Source organism: Salvelinus fontinalis, chromosome 22, assembly GCF_029448725.1.
Source record: "Salvelinus fontinalis isolate EN_2023a chromosome 22, ASM2944872v1, whole genome shotgun sequence".
NCBI lineage: Eukaryota > Metazoa > Chordata > Actinopteri > Salmoniformes > Salmonidae > Salvelinus > Salvelinus fontinalis.
The window spans coordinates 31525006-31547505 of record NC_074686.1 but is presented as its reverse complement, the minus strand read 5'-3'; the positions used below and the strand labels follow the sequence as shown (position 1 = coordinate 31547505).

The window sequence follows — 22500 nt, the reverse complement described above, 5'->3', positions numbered from 1 at the left end:
AAGAAGGTCGCCAAGAATTGTTTTGCAAAGTGAAAAATATGAAAAAAACATGTCGATCAAGCTAGAATATAACGGCTGGAATAACACACATCTATCTCTCTCAATTCAATTCAAAGAGCTTTATTGGCATGGGAAACATATGTTTACATTGTAAAGCCCTCTCTCACCCTCTCTCACTTTCTCTGCCCCCTCTCTCCCTCTTTCTCCTTTCATTTCTCTCTCTTTCTCTCTCTCTCTCTCTCTCTCTCCCTCTATCTCAATTAAATTCAAAGAGCTTTATTGGCATGGGAAACATGTTTACATTGTCAAAGCCCTTTCTCGCCCTTTCTCACTTTCTCTGCCCCTTCTCTTCCTCTTTCTCTTTCTCTGCCTCCCCACCTTCTCTGTCTCTCTCTCCCCCTCCCTTTCTCTCCTTCTCTTTCTCTTCACCCCCCCCCCTCTCTCTATCTCTCTCTCTCAATACAATCCAAAGGGCTTTACTGGCATGGGAAACATATGTTTACATTACCAAAGCAAATGAAATAAACAATACAAATTAACAGTAAATATTACAATCACAAACGTTTCAAATGTAATATTATGGCTATATACAGTGTTGAAACAAAGTACAAAAGGCAAAAAATGTATACATAAATATGGGTTGTATTTCCAATGGTGTTTGTTCTTCACTGGTTGCCCTTTTCTTATGGCAACACAGGTCACAAATCTTGCTGTTGTGATGGCACACTGTGGTATTTCACCCAGTAGATATGGGAGTTTATCAAAATTGGATTTGCTTTCAAATTATTTGTGGGTCTGTGTAATCTGTCTCTCTTATATGGTCATACATTTGGCAGGAGGTGAGGAAGTGCAGCTCGGTTTCCACCTCATTTTGTGGGCAGTGTGCACATAGCCTGTCTTCTCTTGAGAGCCAGGTCTGCCTACAGCAGCCTCTCTCAATAGCAAGGCTATGCTCACTGAGTCTGTACATAGTCAAAGCTATCCTTCATTTTGGTCAGGTATTCTGCCACTGTGTACTCTCTGTTTAGGGCCAAATAGCATTCTAGTTTGCTCTGTTCTTTTGTTAATTCTTTCCAATGTGTCAAGTAATTATCTTTTTGTTTTTTTGTGATGGTTGGGTCATATTGTGTTGCTGTCTTGGGGCTCTGTGGGGTCTGTTTGTGAACAGAGCCCCAGGACCAGCTTGCTTAGGGGACTCTTCTCCAGGTTCATCTCTCTGTAGGTGATGGCTTTGTTATGGAAGGTTTGGGAATCGCTTCCTTTTAGGTGGTTGTGGAATGTAACGTCTCTTTTCTGTATTTGGATAATTAGCGGGTATCGGCCTAATTCTGCTCTGCATGCATTATTTAGTGTTTTACATTCTACACAGAGGATATTTTTGCAGAAATCTGCATGCAGAGTCTCAATTTGGTGTTTGTCCCATTTGGTGAATTCTTGGTTGGTGAGTGGATCCCAAACCTCACATCCATAAAGGGAAATGGGTTCTATAACTGATTCAAGTATTTGTAGCCAGATCCTAATTGATATGTCGATTTGTATGTTCTTTTTGATGGCGTAGAAGGCCCTTCTTGCCTGTGGCGCTGATGTTTAGGCCAAGGTATGTACAGTTTGTTGTGTGCTCTTGGGCAACGGTATCTAGATTCAATTTGTATTTGTGATCCTGGCAACTGGACCTTTTTTGGAATATCATTATTTTTGTCTTACTGAGATTTACTGTCAGGGCCCATGTCTGACAGAATCTGTGCAGAATATCTAGGTGCTGCTGTAGGCCCTCCTTGGTTGGGGACAGAAGCACCAGATCATCAGCAAAATGTAGACATTTGACTTCAGATTCTAGTAGGGTGAGGCAGGGTGCTGCAGCCTGTTCTAGTGCATCCCGGTCTCACCCCACAGCCCTGAGGAAAGAAAAGTGTGTGTTTATTTTAAGCACACACTTGTTGTTTTTGTATCTCCCTCTCTCACTCTCTCTCTCTCTTTCTTCCCCTCTCTCTCTATCGCTTCCTCTCTATCTCCCTCTCCCTCTCTCTCTATATTTTTCTCTCTCTCCCTCACTCTTTATCTCCCTCTCACTCTCCCTCTTTTCCCCCTTTCTCTCTCTCTCTCTCTCTCTCTCTCTCTCTCTCTCTCTCTCTCTCTCTCTCTCTCTCTCTCTCTCTCTCTCAGCCAATGCTCAAAGCTTGCTGTCCTCCGTCTATCTCTCCATCCCTCGTTTACCATCTGTCTATTTGCCCTCGTAGCATTCTTGTCTTCCATTTCATTTGCTTTTGCAGTCATTTTCATCACCACATAGCTTACTGTACTCTACACAGCACTGCTATAAAGAGTAATTGGTGCTTAGCAGAGAGGATGAGCCTGTATCTTCAACAATACCATGAGACGTGAGCCACAATCAGGATGTGAGCGAGAGAGCTGCTTGAGGATCAGTAGTTTTATAAATTCAATGGCAGATGGGGCCTGCAAACTGATCATGGTTCTGCAACACTGCAAGTGTGTGCGTGTGTGTGTGGGGGGGGGGCACTTCCTTGATTAAAAATCTATTTTTACAAATATGTAAATTAATATACTGTATAATGAAACATTTCTCAGGAATTGTTGTCCAGCGAAGTTGCTAATAGACACTGTCTAAATACTGTGTAGCTGTCTCTGCTTTTTATATGGAAATTACTTTTTTTACTTTCATTTAGGGCAGCACATTAGAAGCCATGGCAAATCTGCATATTTTCCAATAAAATGCCTCAATTCAAAAGCAGGGTTACACCTATTCACTCAATCATGCATTTCCCCTCAAATGTCTCGAATTCCCTTTATCCATGATAATAGCAACAACCAATATATATCCATGCCTATATACTATCCCAGAAAACTTCCCACACATGTTATTCCTCGCTTCCTCTCTCCTCACAGAATTCTTATGAGGCTGATACATATAGATCAGACATGGAAAGTAATGCACCTCCTACTGCTGACGTCAGGGCCCAATGCACTGGCCTACGTCTGCAGCTTGGAGCCAGGCAGCCTCCTGCAGGCCTGCCCTGTTCCTGGCACAGGGTCTGCTTCCATCCACTGGGAGACAGATGAAAGTCAATGGGCCCAGAGAGGGAGATGGAGAGAGAGGCATCTAGCTAGCCTAGTGCAATCTGGATCTACAAAGAAACCAGAGTAGAACATAGTGGCACTGTAAATTATCCAAAAGCAGTTGGAGTTTAATCAGTGAGTCAAGCCGATTAACTGCACCTCCTATGAAGGTCCAGGGATTTGGAATTGAAAATGGAAGTCCTTGAATAGTATGGTTTTGGGGTACATTTAATTTAGCGGTTCATTTGGAGTCTTTGCCATTCCGACTGCAATTACATTCTCAAACACTAAGGTTTTGAATCAGTGAACTTTAAAGACAAGAGTCGGCCTCTAATGACTAATCGAAGGGGACACTAGTCAGGTCCAAGAGGACTTTGTCATCTTCCTGATGTTAGAAAACAACACATCCGCACAGATTACTACCACCCACAGGCCAATGGAGGAGTGAAATGCTTCAATCAGACCTTGAAGAATGGCCTTAGAGCACACCTTGCCAAGGGGTGTACGTTCACCAAGGCCCTCTTCCACAGAGATGACAATACTGTACTCAACCACAAATACACTTCCTCACCATTAATTGACAGTATCTCACCATAATGACAGCTCCTCAAGGCTTGGAAAAAAGTCACTGACTATTCAGGGCTCTATTTTAACAAGCATAACTCAATGGTAAATCTAAGCGCTGGCGGTAGCACTACAGGTTCAGGGGTGTGTCAGAAATCCTTTTTGCTATTTACACAACAAAAAATGATCGACGCAGTGCTGGCAGTGAGGTCTGGGTTTTGATGAATAGAGAGGCTTGGCCTCTCACTGGCCAATCAGAAGGTGCTCAATGGCTAAATATGTAGTTGCTTCAAGTTGTTTATTTACGGTCTTTTATGTATTGGTTGGAATCAACTCCAATTCCAAATGTTAGTCCATTATAGTTTGTTAAATAGCTTACAGAAACTAATTAAGAAAGTGTAGACCTAGCCCATCTTTGCTAAATACGTTTCCTTGAACCTGTTTGCAGTCCACATTGTTCTAAGTAATTGCATGGCTTCATTGTGGAAATATATAGGCCTACATAGCATGCACACTGATATAGGGGCTAGGTCTACTGTAAATTACATCATGGCTGAGCAGGGACATGCCAAATATTGTCAATAGGCAAGATAAAATTCATTATTGATATGGCCTAAATAGAGAGTGAATAATTCTAGTCAAATTCTAAACAAAATGAAACAACAACTAGTTTTAAATAGTCTAAATACACTTACAGACACCATAATTGCTCCCTGTAGTCATTTAATTTTAAAACAATGATGCAGACTATGGAGGGTTTTACGCACATCCAAACTTTTCACGGTAGCTGGACAAAGATCCAATTTAAAGAGAAAGGGAGAATGTCCACTCACCAAATATAATGTTTTATGAACATATTTGAACCATCTTACAGATCGCACTGCCTACAATACACAGAGAATAAGGGAATGTCAGCTCACTGTTTTGCTATCGTGATTAAGATTTATTTACAAGCCGTGTCACGAGCCAAACCCTTTATGGACGGTCTTGACTAGCCTACTTGATTGCATTGGGCAGAAAAAATAGCCTTCATTGAGAGGAGCATTCGTTTTTATGTTTCTTAATACGAAGTATACAGGCACCAGAAGCATATTACTCTAGTCCCATGTTCATATGGACAGTGTGCATCACGGTTGGATATGCTGCGTTTCCTCTGTCAAAATGAATTCCATAACCAACCGTGTTACTGCTAAAACCAGCTTTTTGTTGAACTTAAATATCCCTACCAGCCTTGCCTGAAATTAGCACTTTGAATCATGTTTTTAAGGATACACCTCAAATGTTTCCACCCTTCCCATCTGAGCGCAAGCAAGCTGATATAAGACAGGTAAATGAAAAGCCCTTCCCAACAGTGCAGAGAGAAAAATAAAAACATAATTATGACACGAGGAACAAACTAGTGTACTCCTCCCTATGTAGTGCACTAGTTTTACCAGGGCCCATAGGGCTATTCAGGGGAAGGGTGCCATTTGTGGCACAGCCTTGATATTTCCTGTTTTCTTCCATCTCTGGGTTTATGAAATGGATAAGGATCGTCCCGGATTAAAGACTTAACAATTAGACATTTCCCCTGGTGAGGTTAATGAAGGATTAAGCCATGAGTTAGGACCTCTCAGAGACCCAGCCCAGACCCTATCTACAGAACCATAAGACTATGGGCTCAGCCAATCACAAACGTACAAATTAATCAATTAGCAAACTTGCATGTCCTGTCACTGTGGTTCCAACCTCAAGCCCACACACACATACACTTTGAACATGCACGGGTACGCACGGACACACACACACGCACACTTATCCTAACAACTCAAACCTCACATTTGTCCCATCTCACATCATATCAAGAGGGAACCCCACCAAAGCTAAATAGAAAGACAACTCCCAAAAAGAGGTCAAATCCAGCTGGAACAGACCAACCCATCCTCCTCATAACAACCAGACTTGTTCCTACCTGTACCAGGTTCCACCCCTCCAGTGACTCAGCGATGATGGATGTGACAGAAGGACACACCCCTCCGAAGATCATCAGGTGTTTGGGTCCGTAACATATGGCGTCGAAGAAGGCCCTCAATCCCTTGGCGTTGTCACACTGCATAGGGACAGATAGGAGGTTTGGAAGAGGGAAGGAGAGAGAGAGAGAGAGAGAGAGAGAGAGAGAGAGAGAGAGAGAGAGAGAGAGAGAGAGAGAGGTTTAAAAGCTGCATTACATTTTTCTAGCCTATTTTGGGCTGGGAAGTGGCTGACACGCAACGGTGAAAGCACATATTTAATTGTGCTCTGTACTGCACACCTCTTACTGTAGCACGGTAGTATGGGCCTGCGTCCCAAATGACACCCTATTCCCTATATCGTGCTCTACTTTTGACCAGGGCTCAAAGGGGCTCTGGTCTAATGTAGTGCCCTACATAGGGAATAGGGTGTCACCTGGACCTCACCTTTGGAGTTTGTGGAGAAACTCCTTTCATTTGGAAAGGACAGAATTATGTGAGGCACACACAGACAGACTGTGTTAGCTATATACAGAATACAGAAGCCTAAACATGCACTACAAATACATGTGCCTCCTATAGATATGCAATGCATACCTGTAAGTCCATGTGTAGCACTTAATTACATTGTTATGCAATATGTGAGTACAAATCTGCAATACAATAGTAATGAACAAAACATGGCGTGATGTGATATCTCGAAATGATGTGTGAGAGAGAGCGAGCGAGAGCAGAGAGAGAGGGGGGGAAGAGCGAGGGGGGAGAGGGAGAGAGAGATGAGAGAGAGAGAGATGATCCCACTGCTGCTACTGCAGAATGCAGCCATCACCATGGCAACGGTATTGGCTCTGTAGAACTGCGGGAGGGAGATCAGAGCAGGGGTAGAAAGAAAGAGAGAGAGAGAGAACGGGGAGAGAGAGAGAGCGAGGGAAACAAATGGAATAGCTCTATTGATTGCTATGTGAGCTCCCTAACTAGTTTTGCTGTGATTTTCTGAGTTTGTAATGATATTCCTATCACTTCTTGCCCCTATTATTACCAGTCAATTCAGGATGTTCTCCTGTGTGTATATAGAGTCGGAGGCAATGTCCACCTTGATGCAGTGAAGCTACACTTCTGAGGTGGTTTCACCTTGTTAAGATCATGTAGGTCTGAATTAGATTTTCTTCCAAGATGGCGTTGTGCGACTCAGTGGCAGGGATGAGAAATCGAACAGAGGACCTCAATGGAAATAAGCCTTCGCCTGTTATTGTGTTTTCATTCTCGATAATTTTTGTAATTATGTTTCTGCCAGCATTATGGGTATAGGTTCTCTCTTGCAACACAGCTCTAGTTACTGATTTCATTTTCAAATAGCTTGGAGTGTCGACTTCCTAATTTTTGTACAGTATATTGACTGTTGTTAAATGACAACAATATCGATTGATTAATTTTGGGGTAAAAAAATGTGTACAGTTTAAATTTCCAAAAAACCTGATGTATCTTCCTCCGCCTCCTGTATTTTGGGTTAATGAAACATAATAATCCCATAACCAGTGCTCCACAAGGCACACGTTTGCATACACTGGTATATCGTACAGTGCCTTCAGAATGCATTCATACCCCTGGACTTATTATATATGTTCCTGTGTTACAGCCTGAATTCAAAAAGGATTAAATATTTTCAAAAATCTCACCCATCTACACACTATACTCAATAATGGTAGAGTGAAAACATGTTTTTTGAAATTTTTGCAAATGTATTGATATTCAAATACAGAAATATCTCATTCACATACAGTGCCAGTCAAAAGTTTGGACACACCTACTCATTAAAGGATCTTTCTTTCTTTTTTTAAAAACTATTTTCTACTTTGTAGAATAATAGTGAAGACATCAAAACTATGAAATAACACACATGGAATCATGTAGTAACCAAAAAAGTGTTAAACAAATGTAAACATTTTATATTTGAGATTCTTCAAAGTAGCCACCCTTTGCCTTGATGACAGCTTTGCACACTCTTGGCAATGAATTAATTTGACTGTTAGCACCAAGGCGGTGTGCCCTAGTAGGACGTTCGCTGTGTGCAGCTCACCCTGCACTATCAGCTCAAACATAAATATCACTGTCATGTCTACTTCTGATAAGCCGCCCAGTAAAACAATCAGCAAAACAATCAAGAATCCCAGAAAAGTGCTAAAAATAGCCCACATGAACTTCTTCGTTCTAGTGGGCAGTATTCAGAAGTTTGGATGAATGAGGTGCCCAAGGTAAACTGCCTGTTACTCAGGCCCAGAAGCTAGGATATGCATATATTTGGTAGTATTGGATAGAAAACACTCTAAAGTTTCCAAAACGGTTAAAATAGTGTCTATGAGTATAACAGAACTGATATGGCAGGTGAAACCCCGAGGACAATCCATCCATAATATTTTTTTTCAGCTCACCTCTGATTACAATTGCTGGGAATGGGAATATAAAAGTAAGTCCTCCCAGCGCTGTCCTCAGATAATCGCATAGTGTGCTATCGCCGTAAAGCCTTTTTGAAATCTAACAACAACGCGGCTGGATAACAAGAAGTTGAGCTTTTAAATTATGTATGACACTTGTATTTTCATGAATGTTTAATATTACCATTTCTGTCATTTGAATTTGGCGCTCCGCAATTTCAACGGATGTTGGCCAAGTGGGACGGTAGTGTCCCAATGATCCATAAGATTAACATATGTAGCATAAGAAACAAGGTTAATGAAATTGATAACTTGCTAGTAACAGAGGACATTCATATACTGACTATCTCTGAAACCCACTTAGATAATACCTTTGATAATATAATGGTAGCAATACAGGGTTACAATTTCTACAGAAAAGACAGAAATACCAAAGGGGGTGGTGTTGCAGTCTATATTCAGAGCTACATTCCAGTAAAGCTTGGAGAGGATCTAATGTCACATACAGTTGAAGTAATATGACTACAGATTCATCTGCACATTCTTATTGGAAGTAGCTATAGACCACCAAGTGCTTACAATCAGTATCTGGATAATATGTGTGAAATGCTTGATAATATATGTGATATCAACAGAGACTTGTATTTTCTGGGTGACCTAAATATCGACTGGCTTTCATTAAGCTGCCCACACACTGTAACCAGTTCCTGCAACCTGGTTCAGGTAATCAGTCAATCTGCCAGGGTATTTACAAACAGCACAGGAATGAAATTATCAACATATATTGATCACATCTTTACTAATGCTGCAGAAATTTGCTGTAAAGCAGTATCCAAATCTATGTTATATGTTTTTGTTTTTGCTAAAATAATGATTGTATTATTGACTGATTGACTATGGCTTTTCAAATCACCCAGTATTGCTATCTGCAGCGTTAGTTCTAGGCAAATGTTGCAATTCTTCAGGCATTCCTGGACCTGTGACCAAAAACGAGCTACATATGGACAATACCAAAATAAATTATCTAATGACTCTGCCTCCTCACAGCAAAATCTGCAGAGCTGGGAAGGTTGTATCCCCCATACAGTGAAGGAAAAAAGTATTTGATTCCCTGCTGATTTTGTACGTTTGCCCACTGACAAAGAAATGATCAGTCTATAATTTTAATGGTAGGTTTATTTGAACAGTGAGAGACAGAATAACAACAAAAATATCCAGAAAAACGCATGTCAAAAATGTTATAAATTGATTTGCATTTTAATGAGGGAAATAAGTATTTGATCCCTTCTCAATCAGAAAGATTTCTGTCTCCCAGGTGTCTTTCATACAGGTAACGAACTGAGATTAGGAGCACACTCTTAAAGGGAGTGCTCCTAATCTCAGTTTCTTACCTGTATAAAAGATACCTGTCCACAGAAGCAATCAATCAATCAGATTCCAAACTCTCCACCATGGCCAAGACCAAAGAGCTCTCCAAGGATGTCAGGGACAAGATTGTAGACCTACACAAGGCTGGAATGGGCTACAAGACCATCGCCAAGCAGATTGGTGAGAAGGTGACAACAGTTTCTGCGATTATTCACAAATGCAAGAAACACAAAAGAACTGTCAATCTCCCTCAGCCTGGGGCTCCATGCAAGATCTCACCTCGTGGAGTTGCAATGATCATGAGAACGGTGAGGAATCAGCCCAGAACTACACAGGAGGATCTTGTCAATGATCTCAAGGCAGCTGGGACCATAGTCACCAAGAAAACAATTGGTAACACACTACGCCGTAAAGGACTGAAATCCTGCAGGGCCCGCAAGGTCCCCCTGCTCAAGAAAGCATATATGCATGCCCGTCTGAAGTTTACCAATGAACATCTGAATGATTCAGAGGACAACTGGGTGAACGTGTTGTGGTCAGATGAGACCAAAATGGAGTTCTTTGGCATCAACTCAACTCGCCGTGTTTGGAGGTGGAGGAATCCTGCCTATGACCCCAAGAAACCATCCCCACGGTCAAACATGGAGGTGGAAACATTATGCTTTGGGGGTGTTTTTCTGCTAAGGGGACAGGACAACTTCACCGCATCAAAGGGACGATGGACGGGGCCATGTACCGTCAAATCTTGGGTGAAAACCTCCTTCCCTCAGCCAGGGTATTGAAAATGTGTCGTGGATGGGTATTCCAGCATGACAATGACCCAAAACACACGGCCAAGGCAACAAAGGAGTGGCTCAAGAAGAAGCACATTAAGGTCCAGGAGTGGCCTAGCCAGTCTCCAGACCTTAATCCCATAGAAAATCTGTGGAGGGAGCTGAAGGTTCGAGTTGCCAAACGTCAGCCTCGACATCTTAATGACTTGAAGAAGATCTGCAAAGAGGAGTGGGACAAAATCCCTCCTGAGATGTGTGCAAAGCTGGTGGCCACCTACAAGAAACGTCTGACCTCTGTGATTGCCAACAAGGGTTTTCCAACCAAGTACTAAGTCATGTTTTGCAGAGGGGTCAAATACTTATTTCCCTCATTAAAATGCAAATCAATTCATAACATTTTTGACATGCGTTTTTCTGGATTTTTTTGTTGATATTCTGTCTCTCACTGTTCAAATAAACCTACCATTAAAATTATAGACTGATCATTTCTTTGTCAGTGGGCAAATGTACAAAATCAGCAGGGGATCAAATACTTTTTTCCCTCACTGTATATAAACTCCATTCGTACTTTATCAAAAGCCTTTTCAAAATCAGCTATGAAAACCAGGCCTGGTGTCCCCGATATTTCATAGTATTCTATTGTTTCAGTAGAATAGAACAGTTGCATCATCCCAGAGCCCAACTCAAGAAAGGTCTTGATTTACGAATGCATATAGAGTTGCAGCTGTATGAGAAGGCCTGCAAGACTGTGCAAAAAAATGGGCAGAAATGGGGTGATTTTATTAACCATTGTCACGTCGTAGATGATGGAGGTCAAATGTACCCCTTTTCCCTGAAACACCCAAAACATTGTCCCCCGTACTGACCATATTCCCAAGCATCTCCATGCAGTCAGACTTTTGATTTTGTGCCTCCAGTGTCACAATAATATACCCCCTCTCTGAATGTCCGAGTGTGACCCCCTCCCCATGGGTTACTGCAGCTACTTTTGCCAGCACTGCCACTGCCTGGGTGGGGGCAACCCACTGGAATCCCCACCAGCTAGGTACAAGGTCGTCAAGGTTCTCATTAGCAGCTTTGAGAATTTCCTTGTATATTATGCTCTCCCTTTAGGGGGCTTTGGCTTTGCAGGACCAACCCTGCCAAGCAGGCTCAGAATCTTGAGGGGGCAGTGCTGCTCTAGGTCTCTGACCGCTTGCAGCAGGCCCATTAAACAGTTAGGGACTTCTCCTTAGTATCTGGGTCATTCAGGTGGATGTCTAGGGTATAGGGTTGTGGACCGTTCCATCAATTTAGGATCATAAATAAATAAATTAGATGTATAATTTATTTAAACATTTTACTCCCCATGATAGGACAATAAACAAATTAAATGTAGAATTTATTTTAAAACAAAGTTCCACCATGATAGGACAATAAATAAATAAATAAGATGTGTAATTCATTATAAAAAGTATATCCATCAACATTGAAATTTCTCTCACACCCCCGCTCACAGCAATACATTGGTTCTGGGATATGCAACCATTTCCTTTCTCACTCAGCGCCACACTTTCCCAAACATAAAAAACATACACCACACCCTCTACACATACTGTGCCTTCTGTTTACTGAGTTTGTATCTTCACCATGTTGAATTAGTGCTTTGTGTTCCAATTAGTTATATTTGAAGATACATAGAAAAGCTATATTTTTTGTTGTATTATTACAATCCATAACCGGGCTAGAATTGTGTTTCATCATTTTCCTCACCTATAAGAACTTTGCAACCATGGAGTAGTCTTTGTGTCTTTGAACAACTGTTTATCAATATATAGTTTATCGACGACGAGAGCTACTCGTTTCCCTTTTAATCTATTTTCCTTGAAAATTGGATACAGAACTTCACACCGTTCTGCAATTTCCTTCGGGAACTGGTCATTCATGCCAATTTGGGTCCCAGCAAGTCTTTTACCCAGGCTTTAAACCATTATTTTATTTTTGAATTAAGCAAATTTGGCAATGATTGGGCGTTCATACCTCTGCCCTCTCTTTCCGAAGCGGTGTACACATTCGAGTTGGATTTTGTTGATAGCTTTGCATGGAATCTGAAGCGCTGTAAGGAGGAACTCTCTAACTACAGATTCAGGAACTTCTCCTTCTTTCTCTTGGATACCTGTAAGTACTATGTTCTCTCTCATGGATCTAGCCTGTATGTCAAGTAAGGCTTCTCTCAGAACGGTGTTCTCCTTTTTAAGTTCATTAACTTTGGTTTCAATCTGATTGACTGTCCCTTTTAGCTTGTTTGTATCAGTCTCCAATGTCGCAGCTTTTTCATCCCTCATCTCGAGGCTTGCCTTCAACTCTTTTATATCCTTACTGACTAATTCAAGTATACCCAGTTTGTCATTTATTGATTCTAACAGATCGGTTTCGACCTTTACCATTTCCAGTGGTGAAAATATGAAATCGTCTGTGTCTGTAGAAGAGTCACGTTTTCGTTTTGAAATAGGTTCCCCTGTCTTACTCTCCGTGATGTTTGGATGTTGCTTGTTTTCGTAATATTTGTCAATAAATTTCTCTAGTCTTAAGATTTGTTTTGTGTTGTTATCCAGATTGAAGGTTATCATCCTCCAGATTGTGTAGGGCTAATATTTAGTCCAATTTACCGATATTGAATATTACGTTTTTATCTTGAGGTGCTCTACATAACTACGTTCAGTCCACCATCTTCAGTCCGCCATCAGTGCGGCTTTTTACATTATTGATCATAGTCTGCTGCTGGAAAAACATATATGTTATGGCTTTACACCACCTGCTATACACAGAGGGCATTCTTTAATGGTAATGGTTCTCCAATATAATCCAGGAAGAATCATGCATTCCCCAGGGCAGCTGTCTAGGCCCCTTACTTTTGTCAATCTTTACTAATGATCTACCACTGGCTCTGAATAAAGCCCATTTGTCTATGTATGCAGATGACTCAACAGTATACATGTCAGCTACTGCAGTGAGAAGTAGCTGTAGTAACACTAAACAAAGAGCTGCAGTCAGTTTCAGAATGGGTAGCAAGATATAAGTTAGTCCTAAATATTTCAAAAACTAAAAGCATTGTATTTGGGACAAATCATTCACTAAACCCTAAACCTCAACCAAAGGAGGAGAGAAAATGGCTTCGAGTAACCCTGGATTTTAACTTCTTATGGCTGCAGGGGCAGTATTGAGTAGCTTGGATGAAAGGTGCACATAGTAAACTGCCTGCTCCTCAGTCCCAGTTGCTAATATATGCATAGTATTGTTCGTATTGGATAGGAAACACTCTGAAGTTTCAAAAACTGTTTGAATGATGTCTGTGAGTATAACAGAACTCATATGGCAGGCAAAAACCTGAGAAGAAATCCAAACAGGAAGTGGGAATTCTGAGGTTGGTTGATTTTCAACACAGCCCCTATTGAACACACAGTGGGATATGGATGCGTTTGCACTTCCTATGGCTTCCACTAGATGTCAACAGTCTGTAGAACCTTGTCTGATGCCTCTACTGTGAAGTGGGGCCGAAGGAGACAGGAAATAGTCAGGTCTACCATGACCTGGCCATGCTCTGACCATGCGCGTTCACATGAAAGGGAGCTCTGTTCCATCGCACATCTGAAGTCAATGTAATTCTCCGGTTGGAACTTTATTGAAGATTTATGTTAAAAACATTCTAAAGATTGATTCAATACATCGTTTGACATGTTTCTACTGACTGTTACGGAACTTTTTGACATTTCGTCTGCTTTTAGTGAACGCGCTTCCTGATTTTGGATTTGTTTACCAAACACGCTAACAAAAATAGCTATTTGGACATAACTGATGGACATTACCGAACAAAACAATAATTTCTTGTGGAAGTGGGAGTCCTGGGAGTGCATTGCGAAAAAATCATCAAAGGTAAGTGAAGATTTATAATGCTTTTTATGAGTTTTGTTGAATGCACAATTTGGCGGGTAACTGTATGGCTTCCTTTTGTGGCTGAACGCTGTTCTCAGATTATTGAATATTGTGCTTTTGCTGTAAAGCTTTTTGAAATCTGACACAGTGTTGCATTAAGAACAAGTGCATCTTTAATTCTATGTAAAACATGTATCTTTCATCAAAGTTTATGATGAGTATTTATTTATGTTATTCTCTGCAATTTCTCCGGATATTTTGGAGGCATTTCTGAACATGGCGCCAATGTAAACTGAGGTTTTTGGATTTAAATATGAGCTTTAACGAACAAAACATATATGTATTGTGTAACATGAAGTCCTATGAGTGTCATCTGATGAAGATCATCAAAGGTTAGTGATTGATTTTATCTCTATTTCTGCTTTTTGTGACTCATGTCTTTGGCTGGAAAAATGACTGTGTTTTTCTGTGATTTTGCAGTGACCTAACATAATCGTTTGTGGTGTTTTCGCTGTAAAGCCTATTTGAAATCGGACACTTTGGTGCGATTAACAACAAGATTACCTTTAAAATGGTATAAGATACATGTATGTTTGAGGAATATTAATTATGAGATTTCTGTTGTTTGAATTTGGCGCCCTGCACTTTCACTGGCTGTTGTCATATCATCCCGTTAACGGGATTGCAGTCATATTAAACTGCTATGGTCAAAACATATTGACGCAGTAGCTAAGATGGGGAGAGGTCTGTCAATAATAAAGCCCTGCTCTGCCTTCTTAACAACATTATCAACAAGGTAGGTCCTACATGCCCTAGTTTTGTTGCACCTGGACTACTGCCCAGTTGTGTGGTCAGCTGCCACAAAGAGGGAATTGGGAAAATTACAACTCGCCCAGAACAGGGCAGCACGGCTATCCCTTAAATGTACACGTAGGCTTCCGGTTTAGCATGTGAATGGAGAAGAAGCTTGTGGATGAGGCGCATTAGTCCATTTAGCCCAATTGTCTGTTTGCATTACACTTTCTTACATATCGGATTTGATTGATGAGTTCGTAAGTTACCTTTTTGATTCAAATGTCACATGATCTGAGGAGCAGAAGACCTGTAACTAATTTTCAATCATGATGGCAAACGTGAATGGTAATGGCGTCGACTCCAGTCCAACCGTTACGGAGAGTCATGTGGTCACACTCTCCACAGATCTTCAGAACCTCTGTGTGGTTCTAATCTCGTAAATGACAACTATCCTTGTCACAGCTCAAAACTGCCATGGATGCTGCTCTGGCCTCTGGCCGCCATGGATGCTGCTCTGGCCTCTGGCCGCCATGGATGCTGCTCTGGCCTCTGGCCGCCATGGATGCTGCTCTGGCCTCTGGCCGCCATCGATGCTGCTCTGGCCGCCTTCTCCACCGTCCTGGATGGTATCCGAGCCGCTGCAGATGAACAAGGCCGCCGGCTTGATGGCTTTGAACATGACCTGTGTGACTACAGTGACCACATAGTAGCACTTCAGAAAACGGTCTCCCGTCTGAGCTCCGAAAACCAAAAGCTGATTGACAAAGACCGATGACCTGGAATCCACTTCTCGCTGTTGCAATCTTCCAGTTGTTGGTATACCAGAGAAACTTGAAGGAGGGGACGGCTTTTTACATTAGTTCATTTCCGACTTCTTCGCGGAGGTGCTGGGTCCAGCCATCGTTCCATCACCCCCGAAGCTGGACAGAGCCCCCCGCATTGGCCCCTCCCTAGTGGGCGCAGCTGACAACTCCAAGCCTAGAGTGTTTATCGTCTGCTTTCACTACTACCGTGACAAGTAGTGCATCCTCAAGAGGAAGGGCAGAGACCAGCTACACTTCTGCGGACTCAAGGTGTTCATATTTCCTGACCTCAGCTCGACTGTCGCCAAAAAAAGAGCTAAATTCCTCAACGTGAAATGCAACCTCAGATAAAAGTTCAATTCTCACTCTGCTTCCCTGCTCGTCTCCACATTGAACATGACGGGGGGAAGCTACAGTTCGACTTCCACGAGGACGCTCAGTGTTGGTTCGAGAGTCACTTCTGAGCCATATCTTGAATCTATGACCTACTCTTTTGCCAGGTAGCAAGCTTAACCTAGCCTACCCTCCAAGTCGAAGGCATGTTTTGATTTTTATTGCAGGGCCTTTTTCCCCCTGCTGCCATTCCTTTTCTACTCTGCAGAAACAGTATTGAACTCTGATAAAAATGACTAATACTGTTTTGTGTAATTGTTATTTAAACTACATGTTTGGGATGGCTAGCATAGTAATGCATGGCTACAATTCCAGGCTTTTCTTTTTTCCTTTTTTCATCCATATAACGTTATTTAGGACTTTTCACGCCTTTATTATGCCCCATTGATCATTCATACATGTTCAGACAACATGTTCAGGAAACTTACCCAACTACAACATTTTAGGCCCCTAAACCTCCTTAATGTGGATGTAAAGGTGCTGGCGAAGGTGGTTAGAGAGGCGTCTGGAAGTAGTCTTACCAGGAATCATATCACAGGAACAAACCGGCTACATAAAGAACAGATATAAAAAATATATATTCGGACGCTGTTTAACATAATTTATTCTAAACAATTCTCCAACTCCCCTGAGGTGGTAATTTGCTGTTTTTGGATTTGTCTCTTGAATACATCTCCCCAGGACAGTGTCTGTAACAATGACAACCGTTCTGATTATTTTGCCCTGGAACCTGGGACACGCCAAGGCTGCCCACTGTCCCCTTTATTATTTGCCATTGTTATTGAGCCCCTTTCAATAGCTTTAAGGGCATTCTCCTCTTTCCAAGGTGTAACATGGGAAGGAGTTGAACATATGTTATCATTATATGCAGATGATTTGTTACTCTGTAACAAACAAAATGTAAATAACCCTGTAATCTGTTTACCTTCTATCTTTTTTGTTCTGGAGAACTTTGTCCCATTATCTGGTTACAAGCTGAATCTCCAGATATGTGAGTGCTTCCCAATCAATCCAGCAGCGCTACACTCCAGCAAACAGACTTGCCTTTTCAGCTTAGCCGCTCACGTTTCAAATACCTTGGAGTGAACGTAACTCGTTCATTACATGCTCTTTTACATGCTCTCTGCAAACATTGCTCCCCTCCTTACGCAAATCAAATCTGATTTTCAGAGATGGGATAGCTTACCACTGTCACTTATAGGAAGGATGCTGTAATGCTGTAAAAATGAACAGTTTACCCAAATTCCTTTATCTATTTCAATCTATCCCATTGTTTTTATCAAAGTTTTGTTTTACGTCAATCAATCAGGTTGTTACCACATTTGTCTGGGGACGAAAGGTACCCAGAGTCAGTAGATCTTTACTTCAGAGATGCAAGTTTAGTGGAGTGACACCCAAAAGTACTTGTTACATTTTGACAGGAAAATTGTCCAATTCACACACTTATGAAGAGAACATTCCTGGTCAACGGATAAAAATACACCTTATGGAACAGCGAGGACTGTGAAGAGTCACACACACAGGTACAAACACACACATACAAACACATATAACATACACACTATTCACACACGCACACCCGGATAGTGTGTTGTAGTAGAGTAGTGGACGAAGGAAACACACTAAATGTATTGTGAAATATGTTGAAATATATATTTTAATGTTTAATAATTGTATTATAATGTAGACTGCCTTAATTTGTGCTGGACCCCATGAAGAGTAGTACCCCGGCCTCGGTAGCCGCTAACGGGGATCCATAATAAATACAAACACAAAATTGCTCACAACCAGCAGCCAAACTACAGCAGATTAGCTGTTCGGTTAGTTACAGTGCCACAGGGAAAGAGGTGTTGTTGAAACACAAACCCTACTTACGGAGTAATAGATGACGTTAACACAGATTATTTCCCTTAGGTGTCCATGACAACAACTAGAGGATACATCATTCAATTCCAGAACAAATGCCATCATTGATTGAATATGAATATGGCCGTCCGAGGCCTTGCTTGCCTTATCATAACTGTAAATCATTCTGTACATCATTAAGGAATGCATTAGAACACATTCTCATACTGTAGATTCAAAGAACAGAGTGGAGGGGGGGGGGGGTTGATCTGTGATCAAACAGGGCTTCTCCTCTACAGAGTGGAGGGGGGGGGTTGATCTGCGATCAAACAGGGCTTCTCCTCTACAGAGTGGAGGGGGGGGGGGTTGATCTGTGATCAAACAGGGCTTCTCCTCTACAGAGTGGAGGGGGGGGGGGGGGGTTTGATCTGTGATCAAACAGGGCTTCTCCTCTACAGAGTGGAGGGGGGGGGGGGGGTTGATCTGTGATCAAACAGGGCTTCTCCTCTACAGAGTGGAGGGGGGGGGGGGTTGATCTGTGATCAAACAGGGCTTCTCCTCTACAGAGTGGAGGGGGGGGGGTTGATCTGTGATCAAACAGGGCTTCTCCTCTACAGAGTGGAGGGGGGGGGATTGATCTGTGATCAAACAGGGCTTCTCCTCTACAGAGTGGAGGGGGGGGGGGGGTGATCTGTGATCAAACAGGGCTTCTCCTCTACAGAGTGGAGGGGGGTAGGGGGGGTTGATCTGTGATCAAACAGGGCTTCTCCTCTACAGAGTGGAGGGGGGGGGGGTTGATCTGTGATCAAACAGGGCTTCTCCTCTACAGAGTGGAGGGGGGGGGGGGTTGATCTGTGATCAAACAGGGCTTCTCCTCTACAGAGTGGAGGGGGGGGTTGATCTGTGATCAAACAGGGCTTCTCCTCTACAGAGTGGAGGGGGGGGGGGTTTGATCTGTGATCAAACAGGGCTTCTCCTCTACAGAGTGAAGGGGGGGGGGGGGGGGTTGATCTGTGATCAAACAGGGCTTCTCCTACAGCCTCCTGTTACTACTCCTGTTCCTCGCCTTCTTCATCATCCTTCCCTGTGAATCCTTCAGATGTAAACAGCATGCTAGTTATAGTTTTTCTTCAAACACTATAGGTCTAGGTGAATGCACCAATTTGTAAGTCGCTCTGGATAAGAGCGTCTGCTAAATGACTTAAATGTAAATGTAAATGTAGGAGATCGGATGAAACAGACATACAGTACATTCCAGTGAGGTCTGTGATGAAATACTTATTCGTAGCCCCGAGAACGAGACACGTGACCTCACTCTACACCCCCAGCCATTATTCCTCACCCTGGTCCAATCACAGCCAAAAGCCTCCCATTCAACGGTCACAAAGTGGTGGCCAACCAGCACTATGCCGGGGCTATTTTCTCCACCAGAGAGGGAGGGAAAGAGAGAGAGAGATGGGGGAGGGGGTTAGGCTTCTTTTTGCGCTGTCGAACACATGCAGGCCAGTCCACTTTCCCTCTTTCTTTCGCTCTCTCATTCTCTCTCTCCCTCTACTTCTGTCGAACATACAGCCACACAATCTGGCTTACTGGCGGTGCTTTGACCCGCGCCAGGTTGCCACAGCAACCCACACAGCACCGCTTTGAGCAGTAAATAAAGGAGATGGCCGGGCCGGGAGCTTGGTGGAGCTTGGTAGAGCTTGGTTTTTGACAGCTACTGTATATTTAGCATGTGATTGGGAGACATAATCACAGAAGCATTCATCAGAAACTATTCAGACAGCGGAGATGTTTAGGGGTTAATGGTGGATGGAGTGATGGAGAGAGAAGGGGAGATGAGAATAGAAGAGAAGGAGAAGGCCAGGCCAGACCCAGTCCCCCGTCACTGCCCCTTGTTTGGGCTCAGACACAGAGGCAGTCCACGAACACTCTCGAGACACTGACCACAGTGCTAACCCTGAACAAAGTAGCTAAGTACTGCCAAAGACGGCCGGTGTTAACCCTGAACGAAGTAGCTAAGTACTGCCAAAGACGGCTGGTGCTAACCCTGAACAAAGTAGGTAAGTACTGCCGAAGGCGGCCGGTGTTAACCCTGAACAATGTAGCTATGTACTGCCGAAGACAGCCGGTGTTAACCCTGAACAGAGTAGCTAAGTACTGCCGAAGACGGCCGGTGCTAACCCTGAACAAAGTAGCTATGTACTGCCGAAGACAGCCGGTGTTAACCCTGAACAGAGTAGCTAAGTACTGCCGAAGACGGCCGGTGCTAACCCTGAACAAAGTAGCTATGTACTGCCGAAGACAGCCGGTGTTAACCCTGAACAGAGTAGCTAAGTACTGCAGAAGATGGCCGGTGCTAACCCCATAGCATACTACTGCCACCATGGGGAGCTGATGAGAATATGGTGAGAGGACATCAAGATCACCTACTGTACATGACTGTGGATGGAAAGATAATTCAAAGGACAGCAGTACTAAAACAAATGCCTAGGCAAGAGCTGCTCTTAAATAACCCATAGTGCTCTGGACAAAAGAGCTGCTCTTAAATAACCCATAGTGATCTGGTCAAAAGGTCTGCTCTTAAATAACCCATAGTGATCTGGTCAAAAGGTCTGCTCTTAAATAACCCATAGTGATCTGGTCAAAAGGTCTGCTCTTAAATAACCCATAGTGATCTGGACAAAAGGTCTGCTCTTAAATAACCCATAGTGATCTGGTCAAAAGAGCTGCTCTTAAATAACCCATAGTGATCTGGTCAAAAGAGCTGCTCTTAAATAACCCATAGTGATCTGGACAAAAGGTCTGCTCTTAAATAACCCATAGTGATCTGGTCAAAAGAGCTGCTCTTAAATAACCCATATTGATCTGGACAAAAGGGCTGCTCTTAAATAACCCATATTGATCTGGACAAAAGGGCTGCTCTTAAATAACCCATATTGATCTGGACAAAAGGGCTGCTCTTAAATAACCCATAGTGATCTGGTCAAAAGGGATGCTCTTAAATAACCCATAGTGCTCTGGACAAAAGGTCTGCTCTTAAATAACCCATAGTGATCTGGTCAAAAGGTCTGCTCTTAAATAACCCATAGTGCTCGGGTCAAAAGGTCTGCTCTTAAATAACCCATAGTGATCTGGACAAAAGGTCTGCTCTTAAATAACCCATAGTGATCTGGTCAAAAGGTCTGCTCTTAAATAACCCATAGTGATCTGGTCAAAAGAGCTGCTCTTAAATAACCCATAGTGATCTGGTCAAAAGAGCTGCTCTTAAATAACCCATAGTGATCTGGTCAAAAGGTCTGCTCTTAAATAACCCATAGTGATCTGGTCAAAAGAGCTGCTCTTAAGTAACCCATAGTGATCTGGTCAAAAGAGCTGCTCTTAAATAACCCATAGTGATCTGGTCAAAAGGTCTGCTCTTAAATAACCCATAGTGATCTGGTCAAAAGAGCTGCTCTTAAATAACCCATAGTGATCTGGTAATAACCCTTATAGGGAACAGGGTACCATTTCAGACACAGCCCGATGTTGATGAAAATTCTATAGGCCTCATCATGTCCACCCTAATGTCTGAATGACCTTCAGGATTAAACACTGGAACAACATTTCCATTCAGAATATTGTATTTAGAATGACCTACAGTATTCGTGCTGTGAGACATCCATGGTCACCATAACAACCATATATGTCATACAAAGCATTGGTGAAATCAAGATATTAATACAATGTGTTAGACTGCAATGAACTGGAGATGAACTGGAGATGATGTAATATTAGAATGTTTCTCCCTTCTCTCAGTAAGAACACAATGTCCATACAATCTTATTCAACACAATGGCACAACAAAGACAAACAATTTCTGTGGCATTGAATCTGGAAGCTCACTCCATACAATGTCCAGGTGCATGTGTGTGTGATATTGCGATAACAACAAGAGATAATCAGAGGGTGCTAACCATGATGAAATGCCTAGCAGTGGAAACTGCAGCAGCTGCACCTGTCGCCATTTAAACCAAATTACTGCACTCAAATAAGAAACCTGTGTGTGTGAGTTTCTGTGTGTGTGTGGTAAGCCTTGATGGAGAGCACTGTATCACACACAGTCTGCTCTCGACACACAGGCTGTCCGCTAGCTAATAACATGCACAACCTCACAACATCACAGCATCGCAACATCACAGCATCACAACATCACAATATCACAGCATCACAGCATCGCAACATCACAGCATCACAGCATCACAACATCACAGCATCACAACATCACAACATCACAGCATCACAGCATCACAGCATCACAACATCACAATATCACAGCATCACAGCATCACAACATCACAATATCACAGCATCTCAACATCACAGCATCACAACATCACAGCATCACAACATCACAGCATCACAACATCACAGCATCACAACATCACAGCATCACAACATCACAGCATCACAACATCACAACATCACAGCATCACAGCATCACAGCATCACAACATCACAATATCACAGCATCATAGCATCACAACATCACAATATCACAGCATCACAACATCAC

The 22500-nt window shown here is 42.5% G+C and overlaps 1 protein-coding gene across 1 annotated transcript in view; it reads right to left on the bottom strand.

Moving 5' to 3' along the window:
* LOC129820202 (gamma-aminobutyric acid type B receptor subunit 2-like) overlaps window positions 1-22500 on the bottom strand; it is a 437561-nt gene that overhangs the window by 310444 nt on the left and 104617 nt on the right. Inside the window, exon 2 of the mRNA XM_055877203.1 lies at window positions 5591-5728. Coding sequence (XP_055733178.1) covers window positions 5591-5728 — 138 coding nt within the window. The remainder of the gene's footprint in view (window positions 1-5590; window positions 5729-22500) is intronic.